This window comes from Rhinolophus sinicus, linkage group LG16 (genome assembly GCF_036562045.2).
Source record: "Rhinolophus sinicus isolate RSC01 linkage group LG16, ASM3656204v1, whole genome shotgun sequence".
Classification (NCBI taxonomy): Eukaryota; Metazoa; Chordata; class Mammalia; order Chiroptera; family Rhinolophidae; genus Rhinolophus; species Rhinolophus sinicus.
The window spans coordinates 15,442,976-15,460,374 of NC_133765.1; the positions used below are offsets into that span (position 1 = coordinate 15,442,976).

Sequence of the window (17,399 nt, forward strand, 5' to 3'; positions counted from 1 at the left end):
TGGGGGTGTCTGGAAGGGGTGTCCACATGGCGGTCACCCTCTGTGCAGCAGTCTCTCTCGGCTGGGACAGGAATCCTCTAGCTTCCAGCAACCCTCAATCCCCTTTCCCGATGGAGAAAGCTGGGGAACCGTGCGGAAGTCCAGCTGGGTAGAGTGACCTCTGCTTGCTCCCAGCCACCCGTAGCCCAGTGTTAACTATAGTCCTGATGGTTCACGTCCTGAGGTTACTAGAGGCCATCCCGTGCACACCCCACCGGCCCAACCTGGCCACCTCCCCCACAAGGCCCTAGCTGCCCAAGGCAGTAAGTGCTCAATACATGCACAAGTAGGGAATCAATGAGGGGACGCTTGGGAACAGATGGACCCTAAGCACCCACTGCCTGCAGGTTCTCTGCAAGTGCCCTGGGGGAGGGGAGGGTGCGTGACTCATCCACCTGGAGCCACTAAGGGATACTGACCAAACCAGGACAGTAATCACATAACAACCAGTGCCGGGATGCCACCAGGGTCCAGAGCAGGGACTGGTCCCTCAGGAGGCTTGGAGTCCAACCCTGCAGGACAGCCTCCCCCAGAGCTGGCCATAGTGCCACCACATCTACATGGCGGTGTGGCCAGTCCCACACATGATGTGCTTCCCACCCCAAGTGCCTGTGTAATGACTGACCTCCTGACCCTGCTCCGGGACGATTCCCCATAGGGAGTGAGTGTTGAGGGGCCTGAGCAAAGAAGGGGTGAGGGCTCCTTCACAGAAATGGCAGCTGTGGGAAGAAGAGTAGCTGGGTCGTTGGCCAAAATGGACTGGAGAATGAAGGCTGACCACATGTGGAAATGGGCAAACCTATGTACTGCTGGGTGTGGGTGCAGAACACAAAGGCCAGACAGACCTTTCCAGGCTAGCCCTGCATCCGTGCCTGGCTTAGGGGGGGAGGGCAAGGCTGTGAGGGGTACAGGTACCCCAAGATAACCCAGCAGAGCAGCACCTACCCTCCCCACCCTGGAGTTCCTTTGGCGTCCTTCCCCCACATCAAGCTAGTTGCCTCCCGCATGTTTAAAGGCAGATTTCCTGTACTTACAGACGGCTCTGCTGCTTCCAAGTGATTATCAGACCCAGAGGCTCTGGGTGTGCACAGTGAGTGGGAAGAGCAAACTGCCATAGATAAGCACACAATTTATGTGGCCCTGCCTTCTGCCTGATAGCTGGCTGGGGGCGCAGTGCGGGACTTAGGGGCAGTGAGACCAAGGTGGGGATCCTGCTGTGGCGGCAGGAAGAACAGACACCTGCAATGGAAGGTAGGGGCATTCTGGGCAAAGCCTCCCCACCGTCTCCCCACGGGCAGCTGGAGAGAGAGACTCGGCCCTACCCAGCAGGCTTGTGCTCCTCATCCAGCAGTAGCTTTTCTCCAACCAGTAGTGGGTCCTCCATTCTCTGGGCTCATTTCAAAGCCATAAGAATAACTGACAGCAGTTTAAGGTCTCTTAAGAGTTCTTGAGTTGAATTTGGAATTGGGTCCACTTTGGGCTGGCTGCTTGAACCGAGTTGTGGCTCCGTTAGACCCATGTGTACCTGTACATGCATCTCAGGTGCCCTCAAATGCCGCCTACTGGAGGGAACCTGGGTGAGCCTGGCTGTGGGGTGGGCACAGCCGAGTATCCCCACCAGGTAGGCTGGCTGCAGGCCGTGGGCCGTCTGCCTGGATGCAGCTCCAGGTGGCTGCTCCCTGGGCTGCCTCAACTGTAAGCTAGGGCCTCCTCTAGACTTAAGGTCTCAGACCCTAGCCTATGGGGCGTCTATGGAGCTGGGGTCCCTGAGAAACATGAGACTCTGGGTGTTTTCCCCGATAGCCAGGAAGGTTGAAGTGGTTGCAAAGATGGCTGCAGCCTTCTCACTGACGGGCCCAGGCTCTCTGATGCTAGTGTGGGGTGGGCACACTGCCTTGCATGGCAGACCTGCCACCATAGGCTTTGCCTGGGAGCAGCGGCCAGCTCCTGATGCCCTAGCAGCAATGTGTGCCCTCCCCTCCCTCCACATGTACTCATAATTTTCTAGTATTTCTTCCTTCCTCCATAGAGAGCAGGCCTGTGCCTGGCGCTGATGTCCCCAACTCAGGCCCTGGGTCAGAGTTCTCACAGGCTGGCTACATCTAAGGACACAACTGCCCTTACCTCCCCCCCCACTCCCTTCCTCATGTCCCCTTTTTGGCTCTTGCCGGCCTTTCATGCCAGTAGTTTGCAGAAGATGATTCCTTCTGCAAGGCAGGAAAGACGTGAGCAGTCCTCTGTACTAGGCTCAGGAGTGGAGGGTGCACACTGCCTCTGAGGCAACACCACAGTGAGCCCCAAAGACATTTCAGGGAGGAGCTTAGGGTCCCGCAGCTCTTGCTGTTGCTCAAACTGGATTGCCGCTGGAGCCCAGTGTGCACTGGACACTCTAAGAAGCCTTCCTGACATAGTGGGGGGCTCTTTCTTCTCCCTCACTTATAACAAAGGTGACCTTCACAACAGAAAGACAGGTGGATGGACGCAAGAAAAACGTTTGCATCCTGTGTCTGGCTCAGAACGTTGGGTGACGTTAGAGTTCAGAGCAGTCCTGTCAGTTAAATTCCCTTCTTGAATGGTGGTGATGGTGGTGGTGGCGGAGGGGGATGCAAAGGTGATTTCACACCATGCCAGCCTCCTCTCAGGACTTGTGCAGATGCTGTGTGCCCAGTTGCTGCCTTCTGCCCCATGTGTGCTGTGTCACACCCCAACCATCACAGAGTGGGTTCTCCCATCTGATGCAATGGATCCTGTGCCAGTTTTTACCAGATTGGGCTGCTTGCCCTTCGGATATCATGTGTCACCTTCTGGGATCGGTGTCCCAGACTTGTCTTGGCTCGTCCTTCTCACACTTTACCCCTTATCCCAACAGGGCGGCAGGACTATGATCTCCTGGTGATTGGCGGGGGATCCGGCGGGCTGGCCTGTGCCAAGGAAGGTACGTGTCTTGTGTCCTGCTGGCACCTCCAACTTTCAGGAGTAGGTAGTGTTGTTCTCCAGAGCTGGGATGTGCCCTTAGAGGCCATGGGCAGTATGCTTTTTCTCCGCAGCTGGCCTGCCAGCCTCCAGGGACTTATTACCCTGCCAGGGTCACCTCAGCAGTCTGTTGTCACTGTGCACTGTGCCCTACTGCACCCTAGTTGTCTGTGCAGTGCACAACAGCCAGGTTGGTGCCCCAAGTCTGGGCCCGCCCTCCTTGGCACCAGCCCTAGGCCTCACAGGAGCTATCCCCACCCATCAGATATGTCTCCCACCACCCATGTCCTCGCCCACACTGCTCTAGCCCCTTGCCTCTTTGTGGTTTTGCAAATGCTTCCCTAGCTCTTTCTGGCCTTGCCCCTTGCCTGGCAGTCTGCCCTACCTGGCCTGCTCTTCCCCTGCCCCGTGGGCCTCACTCACGTCCCTTCAGTCTTCCTGCTGAGATGGCCCCACTTAGAATTGCACACCTCCTACACATCTGGCCCCCATCTGTCCTTGTTCTTAGCCCTTGCACTGTCCCTCAGAGATCACGGTTCTGCTGGTTCTGTCTTGCTCTCCAGATGGGCCCAGACACCCAGGGGTGCTCGGGAAAGATGTGTCTAGTAAACGGGCTGGACCCAGAGGTATCCTGAGACATGTTGCAGTGTGCCACTAACCCAGGTGGGGAGCAGACTGCCGGTGTTTCACTGTGGACCCTGTGCTCTGCTGTAGGAGTGCCCAGTGGTCTGCTTCCCAGTCTAAATGACAAGGAGGCATATGTGGGAGAGTGGAGGGGAGGAGACAGGAGAGAAACAGGACCCAAAACAAGAGGGAGTTGAACAGGCACCCTGGCCATGAAACTGTGGCTCTCTGAAGGCAGATACTGGCTTTTAGAATCACAGATAGTGTAAAGGAATTTGTTGTCCACTGCTTTTGCTCTGAGGGGTGGGGAAGGAGGGCCAAGCCTGTGCTGGGGGCAGGAACCTGGCAAGTCTCCCGGCTGATTTGTGGGCCCACAGAGGGACTTAACAGTCCTCACCCCACTGGACCACAGAGCTACCTTAGGAAACAGACTGCACAGAGGGCCGGTTGTCTGTCCTTTACAGCAGGAGAAAGTCCTGAACTTTGTGTCCACTCCACTGTTATCTCTAGAGACGTATGTCATTAACCCGAAATCTCAAATCTGTCTTTGGCTTTTGTAACAGTGGCATTTGTTGCACTTTTTACAGCTTTATTGAGACATAATTGACATAAACAGTACATATTTAAAGTGGACAACCTGATAAGGTTTGATATATGTACACAACGTGTGAAGCCAGTGCTGTAATCAAGATAGTAGTGACTGTATCCATCACCCCCGTGTTAGTGTCCTGGGGCTGCCGTAACACATACCATAGACTGAGGGCTTAACGAGCAGAAATGTATTTTCTCACAGTTCTAGAGGTTGGAAGTCTGAAATCAAGGTGCCAGCAGAGTCAGTTTCTTCTGAGGCCTCTCTTTGGCTTGTAGACTCTGTCTTTGCATGGTCACCCCTCTGTAAGTGTCTGTGTCTTAATCTCCTTATAAGGACACCAGTCAGATTGGATTAGGGCCCACCTTAATGACCTCACTTTAACTTAATCACCTCTGTAAAAACACTATATTCAAATAAGGTACATTCTGGGGGTTAGGACTTCAATTTAGGAGGCATACAATTCAGCCCATAACAACCCCCAAAGTTTCCTCAAACCTTAAGAAGCCCTTCCTGCTCCTCATTCCCTGCTGCATCCCCGGGCAATCGGTGATCTGCTTTCTCTCACTATAGATTACTTTGCATTTTCTAAAATTGTGTATAAATGGAATCATGCTATATGTATTCTTTTCTGGCTTCATTCATGTAGCACAATTATTTTAGATTCATTTATGTTGCTGTATGCGTATGAATCCACAGTTCATTCCTTTTTCTCGCTGATTAGTATATATTAGTATATATTAGAAACTACCCGACTGTTGTCCAAAGTGGTTGTGCCATTTTATATTTCCACAAGCAACCTATGAGCGTTCAAATTTTTCCACATCCTCGCCTGCACTTGTCTTTTTTATTATAGCCCATTCTAAGTAGGTGTCAAGTGGTATCTCATCATGGTTGACTTGCATCTTTTCATGTGCTTGTTAGTCATTTATGTATCTATGGACAAATGTCTGCTCAGAACATTTGCCCTTTTAAAAATTGGGTTGTCTTATAATTACTGAGCGATAAGAGTTTTATTTAACATATGTATTCTGGATACTAGACCCTTCTCAGACATGTGCTTTGCAAATACTTTCTCCCATTCTGCGGATTATCTTTTTACTTTCTTGATGGTGTCCTTTGCAGCACAACAGTTTTTAATTTTGATAAAGTCCAGTTTATCTATTTCTTTTGTTGCTTATGCTTTTGGTGTCATCTATAAGAAACAGTTGCCTAATCCAAGGTCACAAAGATTTATGCCTATGTTTTCTTCTAAGAATTTTATAGTTTCAGCTCTTACACTTAGGTCGTTGGTCCACTTTGAGTTAATATACAAGTATGGCATGAGGTAGTTGCTTTAGGGTTTATAATAGACACATTTAACTTGTTACAGGCTGTCTTCCAGTGATAAGCTCCCACTTCGCATGTAGCATAAAGACCTTACAACAGCATGCTTCCATCTTTCCCCTCCCAGCCTTTATTTTATGTTGTCATACATTTTACTTTTATTTACGTGTTATACACCCCACAACACATTGTTATTATTTTTGTTTACATGCTACCTTTCAAAGAGATTTAAATAATCAGAAAAAAAATCTTACAGGTCTGCCATGTGGTCACCATTTCTGGTGTTCTTCATTCCTTGGTGTGGATCCAAGTTTCCTTCTGGCATCATTTATCTTCTACCCTAAGGACATCCGTGAACATTTCTTATAATGTGGCTCTAGGGGTAATGAATTCTTTCAGCTTTCGTATGTCTGAAGACATTGTTATTTTTGCCTTCATTTTAAAATATTTTCTCTGGGTATAGAATTCAAGGTAGACAGTTTTTTTCTTGTACTTTAAAGATGTTGCAGGTCACCCCTAACCCCTCCCGTCCCCCCGTCCGTCTCCTCACTTGCATTGTTCCTGATGAGAAATCTTACACCGTCTTTATCTTTGTTGCTCCGTTGTGTGTCTTTTTTCTCTGGTTGTTTTTTAGGATTTTCTATTTTCATTGGTTTTGAGTGATTTAATGATGATGTGCCTTGGTGTAGTTCTAAATTATTTTTCTGCGAGAGTTCCTTGAGCTTCCTGCTATGTGGGTTTATAGTTTTCATGAAGCTGTGAGAATTTTTAACCATTATTTTTTGGGACAATTTTCCTGTCCCTCCCTCTCTCCTTACCAATGAGCTGTGCTCTTTTCATTTTGGATAGTTTCTATTCCTATGTTTTCAAATTCTCTAATAAAAGACTTCACAATGTCTACTCTGTCATTATTTCCACTCAGTATAGTTTTCATCTCGTATATTGGATTTGCATTTCTACAGATTTGACTTGGATCCTTTTTTATATCTTCCATGTTGCTCCTTAACTTTCTGAACATATGGAATATAGTTATAGGACCTGTGTTACTGTTCTTCTCTGCTAATTCTGACATCTGTGTCAGCTCTTGGCCGGTTTCCATTGACTGATTATTTTCTCTTTATGGCTTGTATTTTATTGCTTCTTTGCGTGCCTGGTTATTTTGGTTTGAATTCCCAGACACTTTGAACTTAACCTTTTTGGGCTCTAGGTATTTTTGTATCCCTAGAAATATTTTTGAGCGTGTTCTGCAGGTAAGAGACAGTTTGATCTTTTTGGGTCGTCTGCTTAAGATTTGTTGGGCAGGTCTGGAGCTGTGCCCAATCTAGGGTCATTATTCTCAACTACTGAGGCATGACTTTCGTTCATGATTACCCAACACCCCAGGAATTATGGGTTTTCTCCAGGCTGGCTTCTGGGAACAGGCACTGTTCCCGGCCCTGTGTGAGCACCGTCCCCTCTGATCCTCCTGGATGGTTCTTTCCCGGCCTTGGGTAGTTTCCTCACACACATGCACTGAGCAGATGTCCATAGTTCTCTGTGCGGCTGTCTTCTCTCTGGTCTTTTGTCCTAAGAACTCTGGTCTCCCCAGACTCTCAGCCCCTCTCCTCAGCCAGGGAGCCTGCTGAATTCTGCTGGGCCCCCTCCCTAAGCCGTGTCCTGGAGACTCAAATCACGGGGCTCAACTTGTTCCTTTCCTGTCTCTCAGATATTGCTGTCCTTTGTTTTCTGATGTCCAGTGTCTTGAAACCCATTGTTGCATGTATTTCGTCTGGCTGTTTGGTTGTTTCAGGTGGGGAGGGTACATCTGGTCCCTGTGGCTCCATTGTGTTCAGACGTCGGAATTGGCCATTGGCATGTTTGACGAGTCCCCTTGGCCAGAGCTTTTAAATCGAGCACTGGAATCCCGTCATCAATTAGTTGAGCCAAATGGATTTTTAAATGAAGTCTTCTAAAACTTTGTTCTAATTGATAGCCATGAGTCAAGTGTGTTCTGTAGTGTTTGGAACACGCATGGGTTCACTGCGTTTAAGTCTGGCATGCCCTTTGAGACAGTCAAGTCCAGGGCGTGGAGTTGGCCGATGCAGTGCCAAGGGGAAGCCCTGAGATTAGTCCTGGCTAACGTGTCAAGGTCAGCCTCAGAACCTGGGACTCCTGGCTCAGGGGAACCTGCTGACAGCCGAGGGGAGGCCAGGAGGCTCCAGGCAGGAGGTGTGGTTTGGATCCCGGATCTCGCTCCTCCTTGGGGGGCTGGCTGGCCCCGGCCCTGCTGTTTCACTTCTCCAGAGCGTCAGTGCCCTCACCCTGAGAGCAAGGCAGCAAAGGCACACCTGGGGGCCTCCGACGAGGGTAGACTGAGGGTGGAGGCCCCACATAGTGTCTGGTGGGGAGGAGAGGAGGCAGCTAGTCCATTGGGAAGGCCTGGGGAGAGAGCGAGGGGGTCTCCAAGTCTAGGGCCTGTTCCGGGAAATGGGCACTCCTACGATGCCTCCTACCATGCTTGAGGTGGGCACTGGGCCTGGAACCAGGTGGGGCGGGAGACGAGGGAGGGCTAGGCTCACTGTTGCTGTGGTGGGTGGTGCAAAAGCTGTGGTCTGAGAAGAGGGTTCCCACCTGTGGGCAGCATAGCTGGGTGGCAGCAGGCAAGGGGAGACTTAGGTGCAGAGCTGGCCCAGGTCCTTCCCGCCATTTTCTAGGCCTATGGGTTCCTGGAGTCCCCATCCCCAGTTCCGGTGCAGCTCCCTGGTTATGCCCATTTGCCCTCTTCTCTTGTCATTCTAGCTGCTCAGCTGGGAAAGAAGGTGGCCGTGGTAGACTATGTGGAGCCTTCCCCCCGAGGTAGGCAGCCCCCGGTGATGGGAGCCGTGTGTCCTGGGGAAGGGGTGGGGTAGGGGTACATTACATGGTACAGAGGGCAGCTGAGCCCAGAACCAGTCTGTCCCGCGTCTCCAGAGCATGTCCTGTTTCTCTCTCAAGCTGCCATTACATTAAAGTTCCTTGTTTTTCTCATTTAAAAATGACTCTGAACACAATTACACAGAGCAAATCCATGGGGCAGGGTCACGTGGGCTGTGTTTGCGTTCTAAACCACAACTTAAAGGAATGCTACATGACTGTAAAAGAACAGGAAAGCCTTCAGAGTCACCTGAATATAAATCTAAATGTGTTCTTCCCAACGTGCCAGGCACCAGGTGGGGCCTCGGTGGCACCTGTGTGAATGTCGGCTGCATCCCCAAGAAGCTGATGCACCAGGCCGCGCTGCTGGGGAACATGATCCGAGATGCCCCCCATTACGGCTGGGAGGTGCCCCAGCAGGTACCACATGACTGGTGAGGAGCCCAGCCCATTCCCAGTGCTTTTCTGCTACTCAGGGAGGAGGCGGCAGAGGTTTATGTGTCCCATTAACCCTCAGGAGAGCATGCTGTCCCACAGGCTTCTCAGCCGGTGCAACCCTGGGCCCCCAGACATTTGACGATATCTGGAGACATTTTTGGTTATCACCACCAGGGGTGGGGGTGATGCTACTGCATCTACTGGGTAGGCCCTGAGATGCTGCTAAAGGTCCTACAGGGCGCAGGACACCTCCACAGGGTGACCCAACCCAAAGGTCATTGTTGCCGGGTGGGAGCTGCTTCAGGTTTAGCAGGTGGCACACGGTCCACTCAGAGTCACGCACAGACCCCTTCATGGTTCTCAGATGACCAGGATGCAGGGCCACTGCTGTGTCCTGATGGGTGGACCAAAGCCCCATTTTTCATGAGTCCAGAAGTCCACAGCCCCAAACCTGGGACAGAGGTGGCGGCTGTGGGGTGGTTGTCACATTTTACCACCTTTAGAAGCATCGCCATTTCTTACTGTTTCTCTTAACACACTATTTGCATCTAACAGTCTCTGGGACTCTACAGCTAATGCTTCTGTGGTGGTTCGTAATATTTTGTTTTGTGCGTTAACAGGAGAAAGATGGCAGAAGCTGTTCAAAACCATGTGAAGTCCCTAAACTGGGGGCACCGGGTGCAGCTGCAGGACAGGTACTGAAACCTTGCCTGGCCCCCCGGCCTTCTCTGGGTCATTTCATACTTTGACAAGCCCTGACTCTTGGGGAGCTCAGCAGCAATAAAATGAGGGGTCCCTGTTCATGGGGTGGGGCAGACAAGCAGCAGACAGGGCGAGTGCCCTGGGAGTGGAAGGCCACCATGAGGGCTGGCACCTGCAGAGCCCGGAGCAGTGAGGAGCGAGAGGCATGCTGGCAGAATGGCTGGAACCAGGACGTGCCAAGGAGCACGTGTGCTTGGGACTGAGAGCACGTGGGCCAGATGTGGGAGCATGGCGAGGGCCATCCCAGTGGACAGCTCCTTCGCGAGCGTGCAGCCCTTCTGCTAGGGCCAACCACGGTTATGTGGGAGGAGCCAAGTGAGCCCTTCCTGGCTGGTGCAAACTGGAGGCTCAGGTTCTGCCCTGTGAACCCTGCACCTCACCTCTCACCTCCCAGTTACCACAGCATGAACCCCACATCTCATCTCATGCCTCCTACACCGTGAACCCCACACCTCACCTCTCCTGTACTGCGAACCCCACACTTCATCTCACACTTCTGGCTCCCTGGGCATAGTGAAAGGGGCTGTTTGCTGGAGCAAATGTGTGACATGATCACTCCAGTCTGAGACCACCAGGCCCCATCAACTCCTTGGGGTCCTCCAGCCCAGATGTCAACACTTTGTCCCACTGAAGCATCCTCCCTAACGGTGGTCATCCGTAAAGGTGCCTGAAGCTGTACTTGACTCAGGCTAAGCTTCGCTTCTTGCTCGGTAGTTCTGCCCTGTGCCCATGCAGGTTCTGGAAGGGACACTGGTCCCTCAGAGGTCTGGTGGCCCTCATCTGAACACCCTTAGCTTGGTCCCAAGGGGTCTCCCTGGGCTGTATAGTAGGCAGTTGTTTTATGCCCCCTAACCCAAGAAATCTGAGCCAGGAAGCTGCCACCCCAACTTCCCCAGAGGTCCCCCAGGGAGCTAAGCCACATCACGTCATTTCTCCTCCAAATGGGGCTCAGTGTGCCCCAGTGCAATTTGCTGGAGGCATCGGACTCTGCCATCCATCCTGCCCAACCCTGGGTGGGCACCAAACAGTCCCGACTCTGGCCAGCCCTAGAGCCACCCACAGAAGGAGGCCGATGGGTGTGTCTTCGTCCTGTGGCTGTTAGCAGATTGTAGGATGAGTGAGGACTTCTGCAGGAGCTTCAGGCAGGACATGGAGGGATAGGGCTTGGCAGTGGGGCAACCACGAGGTCAAGGTGTCAGAGTAGACTTAACAGAGCTGCCAAGCACCCATCCCTGCAGAGCAACCTGTGAGTAGAAAGGGTGGGTGGCTTCTCCACACCATATGTCAAACTACCCTGTGTCCTTTGTCATGCCTGTTCTCTGGCCTCACTGTCCCCTAAAGACTGGGCTGATGCCTACCTGCTGGGTACCCTCCCTTACCAGTGGAAGTTAGTAGTTTGGGTATTTCAGGGTAACTGGGTGCAAATGGGGGCCTCTTCCTGGTGGAATGTGCCTAGGTGACAAGGACTGACCCTGGGGGAGACCCCACTTTGTCATCACACAGTAGGACTGTACTTGGGCTCTCAGGGCTGCACAGACGTGGCATCCATCCCTGCCGGGCAGCTATGGTTACCATGTCCCAGGGAACCCCCAGAAGAGACACCACATTACCCCCTCCCCCCACACATGCTTTCCAGCACAATCTCCACTCCCTTCTTCCCCACCTGAGCTTTGGGGGACTGTGGGCCCAAGCTCACATTCTGCATGGTTCTCCCTAATTAATCCCATCAGTGATGCTTAATTTGTATAGGAAATGTTTGAAAATTCTATTTCTTTTGCAGAAAAGTCAAATACTTTAACATCAAGGCCAGCTTTGTCAATGAGCACATGGTTTGCGGTGTCACAAAAGGTGGGAAAGAGGTGAGTCTCGAAGGTTCCATGGACCTTGGTGCTGTTCTCAGTAATAAGCATTACTGAATTGACAAGACAGATTCCTCTGAAGCTGCTTGTAACTCTTTATGAGGGTTGAAACGGGATCGCAGGCAATGCACGTTGCTCCAGGCTGCCAGCTGCAGGGGGCAACAAGCAACAAGCGTGGGCGACCACACCCTTGCAGGGTTTTGTGGGGAGTTGAAAAGACACCTGCAGGGTGCTTTGTAAACTGTGACGTACTTGGAGTTAGATCATCTCCCTGCCCTCTTCTGCCTGTCCTCTCGACCCTTGATGGGCTCCCAGCACCATGGAGCCTGTGAGCTGCTGTCCACAGGGCCGTAATTAGAATTGTCGGTCTCTGCCCAGAGGCACCTGCCGGCATCGAGCCCTCCCTGTAGGTGACAGCCGTGGTGTACCTATTTGACCGTGGCTTTCTTGGTTTCTTCTCAGACTCTGCTTTCGGCTGAGCACATTGTCATCGCTACTGGAGGGCGGCCAAGGTACCCCACAAATGTGAGTGTCCTCAAAACACAACCGTCCCCCACACCCCAGCCATGTTCATGGTCTCTAGGCTCACGTGATACACTGTTGACGTTCATGCTTCCTACACCAGGGGTCCTCCCCACTCTTTCTTTTCTTAAAAAAATTTTTTTTTCTGTGCTCTCTATCGGTACTTTCTATTTTCCACTTCTCTCTTGAATCCACTCTGCTGAATCAGGCCACCTGGGACCCCCACACTGCTAAATCTTAAGAGCCATTCTCAATTCACTCTTCAGGTGGCTGCTGGGACACCACCAGAGCAGTTCTCCTTTTATCTCACTTTTCCTTAAGTCTCTTTTGTTGATTCTTCCTTTTCTCTTTAGCCTCAAATCATTGGAACATCCAGGACTTAAGCCTTGTTCCTTCTCCTCCAAACCCAAATCTTATTTTTTAATTGATATAAAATTCACATACCATAAAAGGCACCCTTTTTTTAAAGGGTACAATTCAATGGGTTTGTGCTTTACAGAGTTGTGCAATCATCAATCACCACTATTTAATTCTAGAACATTTTCATAACCCCAAAATGAAACCCTGTACCCTTGATGAGTCACCCCCTATTCTGTGCGTCCCCCAGCCCCTGGCAACCACTGGTCTGTTTTCTGTCTCTGCAGATTTACCTGTTCTGGACATTTCACGTAAATGGTATCACACAAGATGTGGCCTTTGTGACTGGCCTCCTGCACTTAGCATAATGTCTTTAAGGTTCATCCGTGGTGCAGCACGTGTCAGAACTTCATCCCTTTTCATGGCTGAATAATTTCCATTGTTTGCATATGCCACATTGTGTTTCTCCCTGTGTCCATTAATGGACATCTGGGTTGTTTCCACTTTGGGCTGTTAATAACTCTGCTATGAACATCTATGTAGACGTTTTTCTGTAGACTTAAATTTTCATTTCTCTTCAGTATATTCCTAGGAGTGGAATTGTTGGCTCATAGGGTAACTCTGTGTTTAACCTTTTGAGGAACTGCCAGACTGTTTTCCAAAGTGGCTACATCATTTTACATTCCTACCAGCAGCATATGAAGGTCACTCTTTCTTATTTCTTCTCGTGTCTTATAGTTTTTTGTTGATAAGTGGATGTGTTGACTCTGGAAATCAGCATCTCCCTCCTCTGCAGAATTTTGTTTATTGCTATTTATTTGTTGCGTGATTTTTCTGAACTGATTTTGTAAAGTCTTTTTTCTTTGTCATGTGAGGCCATTGAGGTCTCTGCTCAGTTAGCTTAGTGGTCAGCTAATGATTAGACAAAGATTTCCTTAAATATCTGGAACCAAGAAATCTAGTCTTTGCCAAGGGCCCCTGTGGGCATTTCGGGGCACACCTTCAACACTCAGCCAAGCAGGAGAAACTCTGCCTTAGCTCTCATTTCCTGCTTGTGTAGACTCTCGAGATCATCCAGAGGTGAGAGCTCAGGGCCATCGCAGGTCTTTCCCAAGTGTGTGCACAGCTCAGTGTCTACACCTGGCCGACCACATCCCAGGAATACATTGGAGCTTTCAAAGCCCCTGTGGACGTCTCATTCTTCAACTTTTTCTTTTATGCTTTGGTTAGTCTGTTGTTTGCATCAGCTGTTATCCATCACTACAGGCAGCCGTGATGTTCAGTCATTGGGCAAATCCTCCCCAGGGAGAGGCTGTCGGCGCTGGGTGAGTTCAAGTGAGGTCAGACGAAGACAAGCCTGCTGAGTGGGGTCCTTTCAGGGAACCACCAGCCAGGTCAACTCATGACTGACTATTCTTTGGGACGCAGCTTTGAACAGGCTGTGGCTCTGTTCTGCTGTCTCTGGTACTGTCATTTTTCAAAGCTGCCACTGAGCTGGGAGATGGGACTAGAGTAAGTTAAAACTTACCCTTCTTACCAAGTTTCATCCATTTTTCTTGACTTAATGTTCCCTGTGTTTCCACAAGCCTTCGGTTATGAAGCAGATGAAGCTGATAGTTTTTGCCCGTTCTTTTGCTGTTTTTATGGAGGGGTGAACTTTAGGAGGTCCTCATTCTGCACTATTTTTGCTGACGTCACCTCCTGGCACAGCCTTACATGTGGGGGCTTCCCTGTCCTCCCCCCACGAGGAAGGTAGAGCTGAGGAAGAGGCTACAGGTGGGGAGGGGGGGGAATGGGAAGCAGGAAGGGGAAACAGAGGGGTGCACATCCTTGCAGGTCTCCCAGGGGATCCAGCAACTGGGTGCTTCGAGCCCCGAGCCTTCATGTGGGCCGCAGCAAAGTGCACAAACCCACAGGCCCCACGGCCTGGAAGCCACTCCTGCCTCCTACTTAGACCCAGATGGAGCACGGACGGAGGCAGAACAAAGAGTGTTTCTGTTGTTTTCTCTGACGCCTAAATCCTGAACCTCCACTTTCTGTTTTGTGCTTTCTGTGGAAATAGAGCACCGAGGAAAAAGCACACTTCTGGTCCTCAGGAACCACTGAACCTCCCTTCCTGCTGCCAGGCCAGCAGGAGCAGCCTCCAGGGATGACCAGGCAGCTTCTGCACAGGGCTGGCCCTTGGGCAGGCTGCATGGCTCTGTAGGGTGGTAGGGTGCTGTTGTTTAAGGTAGCAAAGCGGGTGACCGTTAGTGACCCCTCACCCAGCAACCGGGCCCATATTGGTTCTGCCTAAAGCCTCTAAACGCCATAGTCAGCTCCTGGAAGCCAGGTGGTCATCTCAGCTCCTTCAAGGCACCAGGCAGAGCTGCACGTATATCCAAGCCAGAGAGCTCTGTGGAGGGGACTGGCCTGGCTCCACCCTGCTGGACCTCAGCTGGGCAGTTGCCGATGTTTCCATTTACCCAAAAGGGGATGAGGCAGGAGCTACCAGTCCTGGGGGAGGCGGCTCAGGGGTAGCTCTGCTCTCCGCCCCCCTGCCGAGGATGACCCCCGCCGCTCACCTCCCTGGGTACCTGCCAAGACTTGCTTGTGTTTCAGTCCCTCTGATTTTCAGAACTTTTGATTTTCCTTCCACAAACTCAAGAAATTCCTGACTTTGTTTTTTTTGCCAGTTAGAATCGCAAACTATTTGAAACCCACTTCCTCTCCACCAGCACATCTTACTCTCACAGGCATCTGAGAGGGCACTCATTCTGGTGTCTCCCCCACCTGCTTAGCAACCCCTCATCAGGCCCTGCTGGGATAGAGGGTCATGAGCTGCATAATTCCTGGTCACATGGCCCACCTATACTTCCCCTCGAGAGTGCCCACTCACATCCAGCCTTCAGCCTGACCCTCCACACTCCTCAGTTTCCCCTCGCCTCCCCAGAGCCCTGGGTCTGGATCAAAGTGGGGGTCCTGGAGAGCAGAGCAGAAGAGCTGCTGGCCACGCCCTGACTCCCAATGAGAACTCAGTGCTTTTGTGCTGGGCAGATGGCACACAGAGTTAGATATAGACAGGTCACATGTCCCTGGAGGCCACAACCTGAAGAAAAGTCTTTGAGGCAGGGAAGCACCCTCTCAAGTGGGCTGAGGTGGTTCTGGTTGAGTTGTGTCTGCAAAATGGGCATCCCCTTTGAGGAAGTCTCTGGGACATGCCAAATGATACTCTTCTCACCTTGATCCTTTTTTCTGGGTAGATTGAAGGTGCCTTAGAACATGGGATTACAAGTGACGACATCTTCTGGCTGAAGGAATCCCCTGGAAAAACGTAAGACCTGATGTGTGCTTTAGTGGGAATCCTCTTTGTTTACCTTCGTAAATGTCAGCGCCGTGTGGAATGCTGTGTGGTCCTCTTTCCTAGTGCATTCTGTCCCATCTACCTGAGAGGAGGAAGCTTGTTATCTGTTCCCCATAGAGGGGTTGTTGACACATCCTGTAACTGTCTTGGAAGTAATGGCACGTGTCACAAAGTGAATCAGACATTTATTGTCTAGGGCAGTGGTTTTCAAACAGGGTTTCCAGGAGCCCTGGTGTGCCAGGGCAGCGGGCGTTCAAGGAAGGGAAGAAGGTTCATCCTGTCAGGAAAAGCCCTTGGTCCTTCCTGCCTCCATCAAACGTTCCCACTTTCATCTGGTTTGCACCTTGGGCTTCCCTGAGATCTAGCAAAGGCTTCAAAAGCCTCAGAAACCACAGCCCTGTTAGGGAAATGAGACTTGTGGTGTGAGTGGGTTTTACACTCTCCAAGCAGGTGAAAATGCACTAAGGTCATTTCCTGTCCCCACAGAGCAGGCTGTTGGGGGTTCTAGGTCCAGACAGCTCCTGCCTGTGGGGTGTGGAGGGGACTTCATGCTCATAGGGACAGGAAAGGCCACCAGAGGGCAGCAGAGACTTGATTGTCAGCAGCCCTTGGCTGCCTTGGGATTTGCCTACAAGAAAAGATGGGTGGAAAAGCGTGTCCAGAGGTGGACAGGCGTGTGTGCACAAATATACACGTGGGGCAGTGTGTGTGCGTTTGTTGTGTGCATGGGGAGTGTGTATGCATGTCATGTGCTCTGCTTACCATCATCATTCCCTGTTCATGAGCCGTCTTTGTTCAGGGCTGAGGCTGGATTCCCTTGAATAGATGCAGTATAGTTTATTTTATCTTTCCACCATTCAGAGTCATCTCAATAGTTTCTCTTTTTCATTGTTATAAAACGCCGCAATGAAAACCTTTGGTGTGCATCTTATATGCCGTCGTAAGTGCTTCTTATGCGTTACAGGTACTTTTCAGGGGATTTCTGCAAGTAGAAACCCCAGCTCCAGAGCCCGTGCCCTTCACACCTTCACACATCTGCTAACATGCTCCCTCCTGGCAGGCCACACCCTATTACGCATGTACTTCTGTCTCCTGTCCCCCTCCCCCTCATGTGGGCATCAACTTTTCCATAAGGCATAAAACAGAAAGGAGTCTCTCCTGCTCCCATGGGGTGAGTGCCAGTGGCTTCTGCCCGAGGCATGTCTGGGTCCCTCCCAGCATTTGCTCTGAAGCTCATGCAGGTTTGTGTCCCTCTGTCGGTCACCTTCCACTGGTTCTCTAGGCTGTGGTTTGTCTTTTGACTTGGTGATAGTTTTTCATGCAGAAGCTTTTAATTTTTATGTTGGCACGTTTGTTGCTTTTCTCTTTATGCATAATTTCTAGGTTTCTGTTCTTTTATCTTTGACTACCCAGTAGGTTAAACATGACCTGGTTTTACTTGCAATAGTATTTATTGGCTATTTAAAATTGAGTGTCTGTGTGTAAGTTTGTGCGTGAGTGTGTGTGTGTGAGATTGTGATTGTGATTGTGTGCGTGTGAATTGTTAGTTTGGTCCTTGGCCCACTTTCTGTCTGGTTTTTCTTTTTCTTCTCTTACCTCTTATCTTCCAGCTGGTTTGCATATTAGGGCTGTGATCCCATGTCGTTTATGTTGCAGATTTTCTTAGCTTGTCATG

General features: G+C 50.8%; 1 protein-coding gene across 4 annotated transcripts in view; it reads left to right on the top strand.

Annotated features, from left to right (window-relative positions):
* TXNRD2 (thioredoxin reductase 2) overlaps window positions 1-17,399 on the top strand; it is a 65,918-nt gene that overhangs the window by 150 nt on the left and 48,369 nt on the right. For 3 of the 4 annotated variants that reach the window (XM_074321836.1, XM_019755885.2, XM_074321837.1), the window contains exons 2-8: window positions 2,909-2,974; window positions 8,330-8,386; window positions 8,733-8,877; window positions 9,502-9,576; window positions 11,424-11,502; window positions 11,965-12,027; window positions 15,624-15,694. In XM_074321836.1, coding sequence (XP_074177937.1) covers window positions 2,909-2,974; window positions 8,330-8,386; window positions 8,733-8,877; window positions 9,502-9,576; window positions 11,424-11,502; window positions 11,965-12,027; window positions 15,624-15,694 — 556 coding nt within the window. Of the gene's footprint in view, window positions 1-1,219; window positions 1,291-2,908; window positions 2,975-8,329; window positions 8,387-8,732; window positions 8,878-9,501; window positions 9,577-11,423; window positions 11,503-11,964; window positions 12,028-15,623; window positions 15,695-17,399 lie in introns of those variants that run through there. The other variant, XM_019755887.2, reaches the window with a different exon arrangement.